Source organism: Haemaphysalis longicornis, unplaced genomic scaffold (assembly GCF_048455015.1).
Source record: "Haemaphysalis longicornis isolate Haplotype H1 unplaced genomic scaffold, Haemaphysalis longicornis Haplotype H1 scaffold_1, whole genome shotgun sequence".
Lineage (NCBI taxonomy): Eukaryota > Metazoa > Arthropoda > Arachnida > Ixodida > Ixodidae > Haemaphysalis > Haemaphysalis longicornis.
This window is the reverse complement of record NW_027526203.1, coordinates 453,053,415-453,064,970: the sequence shown is the minus strand read 5'-3', so window position 1 is coordinate 453,064,970 and position 11,556 is coordinate 453,053,415. Positions and strand designations below refer to the sequence as shown.

Here is an 11,556-nt window from a genome sequence, read left to right as displayed (position 1 = left end):
GAATCAGGGATCGCGTTCAGTATAATGTGGATATTAGAGTTTCGAAGCGTCAGTATTAATGGAGCAACCCATTTGCGGCAAATGCGCAACAACCAGAAGGCTGGGCATCTGTTGGCGTTCATCTCTTTTTCCTGTTGACAAAGCGCAGCTCCAGAGCTCAGTGCGCCTAAAGTAACCCCACCTGCTCGTCCTTCCAATCTTCGGCCACCGGTATGCGTCCTAAATGTTCCTATGTGCGGAGAAATTTGGAGGGCCAGTGGTGTCCTTTTTCGGTGGGACGTGCTTTTACCCCTTGCCCTCTTTTATAACCCTGTGCCACTTGGGGTATATGAGCGTATGCCGCGCATATTATACTTACCTGCCTGCCCTTGCGACGAGTCTCTTGTGCTGACAAACGTGTTATTTATTGCTCGTCCGCTGCCTGTCGATTGCTTCAGAGACCCATTTTTTTGTAACCTCCTCTGCCGTATCGCTTGCACGGTTTCATGCAGATTATGGAAGTGCCGCGGCGGCCGCTTTTCTGATGGAGGCGAAAAGCAAAAACGCCCGTGCGTACGAGATTTCGGCGCACGATAAAGATCCCCAGGTGGTCAAAATTAATCCGGAGCCCTCCACTACGGCGCGCCTCATCGCCTGCGTTGCGTCGGCGCGTTAAACCCCACAATCAATCAATCAATCAATCAATCAATCAATCAATCAATCAATCAATCAATCAATCAATCAATCAATCAATCAATCAATCAATCAGATTATGGAAGTTTGGACACCGCTGACAATTTCGCTGTCTTTATACTGTCATATACATTTCCCGTGACATTTACATCTTCAGTCAATGAACAGAAACAAAAAGATTTTAAATGAAGGATTGATTGATTGATTGATTGATTGATTGATTGATTGATTGATTGATTGATTGATTTATTGATTTATTGATTGATTGATTGATTGATTGATTGATTGATTGATTGATTGATTGATTGATTGATTGATTGATTGATTGATTGATTGATTCGCCTGTTCTGATAACTCGCAGAGCTGGACCTGTGCGCGCATAATTCGACCCTATGCGGCCCGGAGGCGGGCTGCCACAACGTGAACGGCACCTTCGCCTGCGTCTGCACCAGCGACCTCAAGCCCAAGCGGCCCCACGAGCCATGCAGCGCCGCTCCCGTTGGTGAGTGAGTTTCCGCCTCTAGTGGCGTGTATACTTTCGACGAAAACGTCTCGGAGCTCGGTCGACGGGGTCCCTTAGCCCCAAAACTGCGCACGTGTCCACACGAAAAATTTTGCAGTCCTTTTCCTCATTACGAGCAAATATAACCGCACAGTGTGAAAGCACTATTCCTAGACTATCTTAGCCGAAACTCCGCTGGAATGGTTTTAAACAGGGTAAAACTCTATCAAGGTGTGTTTCGTCAATGCTTATATTTTCTTAAAATTGTTAATTCGATAAATGTCTTATTCCACTGATTCTCTTCAGTATGTATGTGAATACACTGTGCAAGAATTTCTTTGAGCTCCATTGTATGCTTAAAAAGAGAACTTTCGTGGGTCTGCTTTATTGCAGCGCCCTTGAAAGGCAAAAGAATGGCAAATAACGAGGCCCCACAGCTAATATTTGACTGAAAACGTGGATCTGCGCTGTGATGCCACGCGTTAGAACATGGTGCCCACATTGCGTAATTTCACAGCGCAGGGAACAGCTTTCGCGTCATATCGTTTACTGGCCCTCATCACTGACTCAGTTCGGGATGTGGTTTTGTCCTCGAGATGCGCTATGATAAGAGAGACCCCACCCCACCGGAGAGTTTTTAAATGTGCGCGATACCTCAATCCATCTTTCCTCTTGATTCCAGCGCAAAGCAACGACTTTCCCCAGAGCAGCCCGAGGCAGCCCCATCCGGCGGGTTCTTTCACCCATCACCAGATAGCCGGCATGAACCGCAACTACACGCCCATTGCGAAGGTGCGCTTTCCATGCCACCCCATCTTTTCCGTCCTCTTTATCACGCACGATTTTTGTTCTGTGGCAGCAGAATGCGAAAAACAAGGTTTACACTTAAGGGCTTCCAGTTTTCGCTATTTCGTTACACCATAAAATAAAATATTCATCCTCAGTACTTTGCTCAAATAAATACTACCTTTTTGCATGAACACTTATTGGCCTTCTCTGCAGAAGACGAAAATGATTTAAGCTTTCGTGTTCTACGCTCTCACGCCATAGCTGGTGTATCAGCCACGCGCTTGACGAATACAACCGGTTAATTCACACGTACTACGATATTTTACCGTGCACCGAAATCTCTTACACTAGGGCGGTTTCCGTGCTTTTCTTTTCTTGGAAAGTACACACCTCTTAGTACCGACGCAACTCATTTGCCACTGCGGTTCGAATGCTGAAAACGAAGAACTTGACACCCTAAATTGCGAAATTGTATTTCTGGCGATGAAAAGGCTACGACGACGACGACGACGACGACGACGATGATGAGCAACCATATGTTACGTCATGTGGCGCTTCTTTCGCCTCCTTAAAGGGACCCTGCAACACTTTTAACTGTTTTTAAAATCCTAAATGCTTGCGGAACGTAGCCACCCAGTACATAGATTAGGGGGTCGCAAAGTACCTCAGCCAAAAATTACTGCTCTATGCCCATCAGATAACTTGTAAACTCGCTCAAAAGATTTTGCTCTCTTTCCCGGTCTTGACGTTCTTTGACGGCTCGCATTACGTAACTAAGGCCATGTAGCGGCTGTTGGCCGGTTTTTCGTCAGTTGCATCAATGAACGCTTTTCGATAGAAGCTTAAAAAAAAGCCACAAAAACAAAGCTGAAATGGAAGGCGTATCTGGTGCGACGAGCAAATCACGCAGTGCTGCTCCGTGCTGGCGATAACTATAGCCAGAGGCCTTCAATGCTTTTCGGTATTAAAGGACTCTGCTATAGCTTTCGCAGTGGTTCCAGACGCGAAGGAAAGACTGAAAGCGCTTATCGGAAGTGTTGAAGGTCCCTAAGGCATGCGGGGTGTGCCAAGGTGCATGGCACACGCGCTCACGCCTTTTCGCTTCTCCCTTCTGTTTCTGTCATCCTACCTCTCACCCTATCTTCTCCCAGCAGTCTCCTTAATCTCCCCATGATTGGCGAGGCGATGTTCGAGCCATTGTAGACGCCAGCAGTGACCACAACCCCCACCCATTCAGGACACCCCAGCGCTCCCCCCCCCCCCCCCCCCCCACACCATTCTCGGCCTTTCCCTCCTCTCAGGCCTTCCTTCTCAATCAAAGTTTTCCTCCTTCCTCTGCCACCTACGGCAGACTGTTAGCTTAGAGGATACCTTCATAAAGCGCACTTTATCGCCCCATCTAGGCCGCTTAATCGACAAACCTGTTCGGCTATACGCCACCTACGTGCGCTTCTTTTTGGAGTCGTATTAGAAGAATCGCACAACTAATAATCGTGCTGGTACTTTAAACCGACCTAAGCGGATACCAAACTACCCTTATTTACGGACAGAACGCGTACAATTGACCTAAGACAACATGCTGCAGTAAGGAAAATTACTGGTCTTGGCGGGAAAAAAAGAACTAGAAGCCCTGAGGGTCGTACCCAGGCCGTTCGCGTAAAAAACCCTCAACTTGACCCATACACCACTGAGGCCGAATGGAATTGCGCCGTATTAGCAGTTGCTCACAAAAATAAACGGAGTGTTACAACGCAAACCAGTAGGCGGCGCTAGTGGTGGTACGTCTAGGCTGCCAGGATTGTCAAACACGCCGCGAGGTCCTTCTTAACTATCTTTCAAGGAATCACTGGTGGTAGTGGTAGCAGTGGCAGCATCAGCAGCGAGAGCAGTAGCAATTGTAGTAGTAGTAATAATAGCAGCGGTTGTCACTGTTGTTACCGTTGTTGTATCGAAGCAGGCGGTCATTTTTAAATAGAAAAAAAAATCGACGGCAGGATTGTTACAACATTCCAATCCCTCTATGTCGGCATCTGCCGTGAAAAAGAAAAGAAGAAAAGGGAAATGTGATCTGGGATCAAGGCAAGGAAACGTAAGAACCTCGATTTTCGTTTATAAAATAACGTCAACAGGTTACTTCAGAGCTGTGAGTGGGCTACAGAACTCGAAAGCATATTAATTGCATTATTCATTACGGCATTGCGCGTCACGACCACGAAAGAGCTATCGATTTTTTCACGGGTTACAGGCTCGCTTGCTCAGAGCCCTCCCAAACGTTTACTTGCGTAAGAAAATTCCCAGAGAAAAGAATCGTTAACCGACGGGTTCCTGAATTTCATAACTTACAGACTCGCACATGGAGCCATGAGACTACGACGCAACTGTAGAGTGAGCTCTTTTTGCAAGTTTCCTTGTCCCGGAGCATCTATTTCGTTCTGCTGCTTCTGTTGTTGGCCGAATTGTAAAAAAAACAGCAAAGTAGACGGGGAAAAACGCCGTCTCTTTCCGTCAACTTCCCCTTGAGTGTGCTGTGTTTATTCGGTAGTTGTTATTCTGCAAACATGTACCAACTGGTCAGTTCTCAGCACTTCCCCGATGCGAATCGTAGCTGGGCGCTCAAATTTTCCAACTCCGTGCCTTCTTTGAACATTCAATGCGGTCTTTGAATTTGTGGAAACAATGACTTGAGGGTAGTGATTGCAACCTCTTCATCATATTATCAGGCTGTTTCCCTTGTAGTAGTTAGCGGCCATAACGTACGTTAGTATAATACGCACCCACCGCAGCGTTTTATTGTCATTGTACTGCTGCTCACTCGAGAATTCAGTTTCCGGCAGTGGGGGGATGTTTTTCTGTTCTTTTAGAGCGAAGCTCTGAGCCTCAGTTGTTCGGTTCTTTGGCGTTTGAACGCGAGCAAATACTTTGATTACACTTTGATTACACATTGAGATCTAACGCACATCACGAGTTACGCGCAGGTTTCGCACAGTGATTTTGGTGTTGCTTCGCAATTCGTTAGGTTCAACCTGCCGTTAGGCCTACGACGTACAAATCAGCATCTAACTCGTACCCGCAGATGCGTATTGACCCATGCTTTCCCCGAGATTTTCCGTTTCGTCCGAGTTCCAAAGCACACACAATGTGACCAACATAACGTTTCAAAGCAGACATTGAGAACTTTGCGTGGGTCAGACAAAAAGACCTGTTGTTATTTGTCGGTACCTTTAATCTCAACGGTGCGAAATACGACATGCAGGACTGGTTCTTGACCATTGTCACGAACAACTTCGAACCGTGTGCTCAACGACCCATGCAAAAGCACTCTGCATAGGTCAGACAAGAAGATATATCAAAACACAAGTGGCTATCGCCGGGTACTTCAATGTTAACATTGCGAAACCCCACAAGCTACAACGACCGCAATCAATCGCCCGCATAGTGCAGGTTCTGTTTGGGTTTGTTCTTGGCCAGGATGTAGCCAAAGTCATCGCAGAAGCCACAGCGATGCGATTGTCACTATACTTACTTCTCTGGACTTTCACTTTCATGAAGCAGGGATGGCGACTCGTTTTTTTCCTCTTCTGAATGCGGGAAATGAAAATTCCTGTTTGCGAGATTACGGGGAGGCTGAAGAGGCCAATAATTAAAGGGACGCCATGAAATATTGCACCTGTACAGTCATGTTTATTGGTGGTAATGTGGTACCAAGTCTTCTATTACGTACCTTTGGCACCCTAGCACGAGAGATTTTCGTCCTTAGAAAATACGTACTCCGCTGGTAGCCCAGGCGCGCCTCGTAATTTGCGTGAGCAAGTCCTTGATCGACCTCGCGTTTTCAGCACGGGTTCGATCCCGACCGCGGCGGCCGTTTTTTCTGATGGAGGCGAGAAACGACAAAGCCCGTGTGTCGAGAGTTCGCCGCGTGTTAAAGATCCGCAGGTGGTCTTAATTAACCCGTGTCATCCATTACGACGTCTCTCATAACCTGGAAGTAGCTTTGGGGCGTAAAACACCTGAAGCGGAGATTTAAGTGCAGAACACTTTATGGGCTCGCCTTGTCGTCTGAGCTCGCTAACGGTCGATAGTCGATGCGACTGCCGGAATCAGACGGCGCAGCGAGATAACGGACGTAAAGAGAATTTATTATAACCCACATATCAGGGCGCAGCGACTAGTGAGCCTTCTGTACCGGGGTCAGGGATTCACGCTGGGGCTTCGAAAACCACGCGGTTTAAATAGTCATAACCGTTCAAACCTCGTGAACCGCTGGCGCTTGTCATACATCTACCCGCTGTTTAGCGCAAAGAAAACTGCAGGCACATTTCAGGCAAAATCTGTGCGTGTAACCGGCAACCCACGCGTTCATTTAGTTAGGAATGCTCGTTGGGTTGGTTTTCACGTTAGTAAGCGAAAAAAGCGGCCGCGCAAGAAAGAAGGGGTGTGTTCGAAATGCCACAGAAAGGCTCCAGCCGTGGAAGAAAAAAATGGCGCGTTCGAAATGAGGCAAAACAGCTCCAGCATACGAAATTAAAGCAAGCGCAAAAAGAACAGAACTCTCCTTTCGCTGGCGCAGTTTCAGCCAGGGGGCGAGCGAGCACTGGGAAGCCGGGAAATTTGAAATGCAGCAGTGAGCGGATAACGGTGCTGCAGCCCATTATGGCAAATCACTGCTCTGCGCTTCTGCACAATTTGAATTTGAACTTTGATTTTTGCGATTTTTCACCACATCGCCCTTTCAAAAACATACTGGGAAGAACCGTTCTACGACCCAGAGGGTATGTTTTACGATGCGTCCGCATTTACGTGGCCCTTTTTCCCTCCCTAGTCTAACCAGTAGCACAGTGGTTAGAAAGCGTCAGTTTATCACGTTTCCTTTTTTGCTGCTCGCGTTTTACAAGGAATCAGCGTAGCGTATGTTACGTTGAAAGACAAAAAAAAAAAACTCAAAGCAGCTTTGAACGAGTGGAAATGCTCGCGAAGACGACGCGGCCTGAGGCCTAACACCACTGGTCTCCAGGGGCAGCCGGGGGCGGCGTCCGCCGAGCCGTGGCGTCCTCCCGGCCAGGTGGCTCCCGAGTCCCTGCTCACGGGCCTGCTCGCCGTGCTGGGAAGCCTGGCGCTGGCCGCGATCGTGCTGGCGGTGCTGGTTCGGCGGCACCGGAGGCGAGCCGCCGAAGCCCGGCGCGCGGCCGCCGGGTCGCTGCAAAAGTGCGTGCAGCACTACGTCACCAATCCCACCTACTACTCGTCGGCACCCGAGACACCGCTGCGCAAGGTGCTGCACGACGTCGAGATATCCGCCGACTGCATCCGCTTCGTCGAGGAGATCGGCGAGGGCTGCTTTGGAAAGGTCCACAAGGGTATGCATTCCCTCGCCCTCGCGCTGCTCAACTTCCGGCGCTGCAACCTGTGTTTCCAGAACACAGTATTTTGAGGTCGTTTCAGGGCGAAGCTCACCGAGGCTCCACCGCGATATTCCCATTCGAGGGAAGGTATCGCCTGCGGAAGTGCGGTTAGTGTAAAGGTAGTATGACGTGGCCTTGGCCTGCGACAACGCTTCAGGAGGGGCCTTAGCTTGGTTGATTAATTGATTGTTAATGGTATCCCCTGTGTGACGGGGTGATGACGCGTCATCTCACCAAAGAATCTAATATATATGTTTTGTACTACCGGTTTAAATCTAGCGCCTCTAATGCAGGCTCAAAGTGACTTATGTCAGTTACAGGCGGTAGCTGTTCTAGGCAATATTCCCTCCCTCTGCTCTTCTCCCACCAGCATTCCAATCTTCTTTTAGTCACCTAGACAGCCTTGAAGTTTACTCCTTCCGTGCTACCCGTAAATCCTAGGGCTTCGGGAAGCCGAATATTTGCCTCATATAGATTTGGATGGATGCACTCACATTCCAATACTATGTGCCACATAGTTGGTTTCTTTTCCGCAGACCACGCATACCCCATCATTTTGCGTATACTTCCCCACAAAGCCCTTAGCCTCAAAAAGCAAAACACTGCCCTTGGAATTATCGTAGAATTTTCCCTTCCTGGTATCCGATTTCTCTGCCCTGTACATATCTAACGACGTGTTCGCTTGCATCTTTTATCTTCATTTATTTGTTTGTTTCAGTCTGCCTTGCTTCTTTTTTGGTTACCTTGGCTGTCTTTGATTCGCCCCTGTTCTTTCCGTATTTCATCTTTAGCCTTCTAGTCTTCTTTAGCCGCTGCGTGTCCACGCTTTTCATGTATAGGCACCTAAAAACTTTAGCTATCCACCTCCGTGGATCCATTGCTCTCAACTTCCCCTCAAAACAGATTTTACTCTGACCTTCTCGAACTTCAAACGCCGCCCAGCCCATATCTCCCTGCACTACTTCGTTAGCTGTTTCACCATGTGCCCCTAAGGCCAGGGCTGCTACAGCACCCCTAGCGGGTTGACACCGAGGCAGCGCCACGGCTGCCCGGTTTGCATCGAGTGGCCACGCCACAACTCCGATGAGCCCGCATCAGTGCTCCCCTGGTGCCATACAGCTTTCGGGTGTTATGCGCTGCGTCGACGTACATGAGCGAGCGCTGGGGACTGACCAAAGTCCTGAGCTTTTGCTCGACGACGTTCTAAGCAGATACCGTTGTGGTTTCGAGGCGTTTTCGGGGAAAGTTCAAGTTTAAAGTAAGCCCTAATGATACAATGAAAGGTAGTATAAATGTTGCCGCCATTTTCGACAAATCCACAAACACGAGCCAAACATAGTATGGCTTCACTGTGACCATTACTAGTATACGTTTTCAAAGAGTAGGCAGTCCTTGTGAGTGTACATCTACTCCAGCTGGCCTCTAAGGCTGCATTAGCTGAGCTGAGCTGCTGTGAGCTGTGGTTAATTGCACGTGTCCGCCCACTCAGCGGTGTACACGCGCCCGGACGGCAGCGAGGAGGACGTGGCCGTCAAGGTTCTCAAGGAGACCGTGTCGAGCGAGGCGCAAGCGGACTTCGAAAGGGAGGTCCAGATCATGTCCAGCTTCAAGCACGAGAACATCCTGGAGCTGCTCGGCGTCGTCTTCAAGGGTGAGTTGCGACCATTCTGCTATGAACTCCGACTACTCCCAGCAACCCGACATGGGTTTTCTTTAGCAGCGGCACCAGCGAGACATACCGCACAACAATTAATTAATTGTCATGGAAAGGTCTGGGACAAGCGTTCAAGCAACAATATCGCCACCGAGCCCCTATTAGGATACCTCCAGGATATTAGGATACCCCGGTTAGGATGCCTAAAAGGGAAAAGTAACCGCAGACGCGCACAGTTATTTCTGGCTTTTTGTGCGCTGCTTGTTGTGCACATCTCTAATGCATGTGCCGGATGCACTGAGCCATCAAATAACACGACGCACTCTCAAGGATTGAGCCAATAGCACCGCAGGGAGCTTTGCGGGGTCTGTGTTGCTCAAATATTCTCCTTGATATCATCCTGATTAACTATGCATTTACGTACAGCCATTACAAGCTGGCAGCCCTCGCTTCAGCGTCGTCGAGTGGCTCTTCGGGTTCTATAATTCAGTAATCAGAGCACTTATGTTCCATTATATTTTCAGTTAACGTTCCTTCCCTCATGCCCACTTTTAAATACAGGGTGATCAAAGTTAAGTCGACAGCTGTCGACATGTCGACAGCTCCTCCCTTTTGTTCTGTGTTTCGATAGCGGTTCCGCCTACTGCAGATTGCGATAACGCCAGCCAAGACTGAAAGGGTGCCAATTATCATTTTTGCCTATGTCTCCACCCCGTTGTCAAACTAAACACCGTACGCAGTAGGCACGTCGCAAAAGGGAGGAGCCTTGCGCCCGTCTTCACTGTCTAGCATGCGTAATCATGCGAACGGCAATTAAACTTCGCAGTTCGATATCTCGGACTACGAATGCGCTAGAAGAATTCTGCCAAATGAAACTGCGTAGAAACAAGATTGCGTCTAACTTTTCAATACAAACATGCCTGCTTACTGCAGCCGCTAAAAGGTTAATTATTGAATTTTAGTTAATTAGGCCACCGACCTCATTGTGTGTCCCCCTTGGCGCATAACCTCACTGTAGCGGTGGTCGTCACGTACATCTAAGCGCCTAAATTAAAAAAAAAAAAACCTGTCTACTTAACTTTGATGACCGTGTATAAACGCACGTATCTGCGCCCAGATGCAATATCAGGTGAACCTTCTCGGAGAACGCCGCCTGGTGCATTAAGGGCCAAAATGAACCACCCGAGCGGGCAAGTCAGCAATTTAACGAACAACCAAGCAAGCGAGCCAGACAGCATGTGGTTGATGTTGCGTCCAACAGGTCGCAAAGAAAAAAAAAAACCGAGAACACCTCAGCCCTTCCTATGAGTAGTGAATGCGAAAGCTTGACTGCCCAAGTGCACGACGCTGAGCACTTGCGAGGTTTGCTCTACGAGTAATGGTTGCTCTTAGAAGGTGTATGAAGACAATATACAACCTTGGTTACTTCGAAATAACTAGCCCTTGGTGGCCAACACGGCTTGAGTGGAGAACAAAAAGACGCAACAAGTATACATCAGCACTTACGCCACAGCGGCAGCAGTGACGCAGTTGAGGGAAGCATTAAGTACACGTTGTTATCAGTGCGTTAGCTGCGCCTTAGTATTCAAGTGATACGATGAAACAAAAACTAGAAGACCCACTACAATCGCCAAGTCGTGTTTCTTGGCAATGTATTTGGTCGGTGGTCGGCAATCGCACAAACAATATCCGGTGACGCCATAAAGACCCAGAGAGAACGTTGCTGGTTAAAGGCAGCTGCTTCGGCTCTTTTTTCCTTAATATCTAGATTATTAGTTTGAGGACTGCGATAATATATATAGGAAGCAATGTTATTGGGTCAAAGCAGCCTTTTTAATGCACCAAGTTTGTATGTTGCCTTCAAGCATGAACCTTTGACGTCGTTTGTCTGCGTTTTTCCGCTCCCTTGCGTCATTCGCGGTGCACTGGCGTGGAGTGCAACGGGGACAGCAGCCGCGTGTCGCTGCCACGCGTCAGCGATGCATCAAATGCAATCTTCGAGCGCAGTTCAGTTTCTAACGAACGAGCGGGTGGTGTGGACAGGACCAGTTCTTACCGTGTTCGTAAAAGCTGTGCAACACTCTGAATCTTTCCGCGCTCCCCTAATATAGAACTGCTCTGCTTTGATTTATTGTGAGGTTTAACGCGCTGAAGCTACGCCTGGGCGATGAGGCGCGCCATAGTGAAGAGCTCCGGATTATCTTGACCACCTGGGGATCTTCAACATGCGCTGAAATCTCTACGCACGAGCGTTTTCGCTCGTCGCCTCCATCAGGAAAGCAACCACCGCGGCGGGGATCGAACTCCCGTCCTTGGGCTCAGCAGCCCAACACCGTAGCACCGAGCCGCCGTGGCGGTTAACTGCTCTACTGAAAGACATCGAAATTCATGAGTAATTAACTTTTAACCCTGCATAAACGGCTCCGAGGTTTTACTACCGTGTCACTCAAGGCGACGCCTTCGTCGAATGTTGTTCCCGAGAGTAGAAAGGTGCCGCGGTTTTACCAGTTTAATGCGCACTTGAAGCAAAGGGTCGA

The 11,556-nt window shown here is 48.7% G+C and overlaps 1 protein-coding gene across 1 annotated transcript in view; it reads left to right on the top strand.

Annotated features, from left to right (window-relative positions):
- LOC144173358 (BDNF/NT-3 growth factors receptor-like) overlaps window positions 1–11,556 on the top strand; it is a 523,417-nt gene that overhangs the window by 450,586 nt on the left and 61,275 nt on the right. The window contains exons 2-5 of the mRNA XM_077701827.1: window positions 1,034–1,174; window positions 1,857–1,966; window positions 6,978–7,320; window positions 8,855–9,016. Coding sequence (XP_077557953.1) covers window positions 1,034–1,174; window positions 1,857–1,966; window positions 6,978–7,320; window positions 8,855–9,016 — 756 coding nt within the window. The remainder of the gene's footprint in view (window positions 1–1,033; window positions 1,175–1,856; window positions 1,967–6,977; window positions 7,321–8,854; window positions 9,017–11,556) is intronic.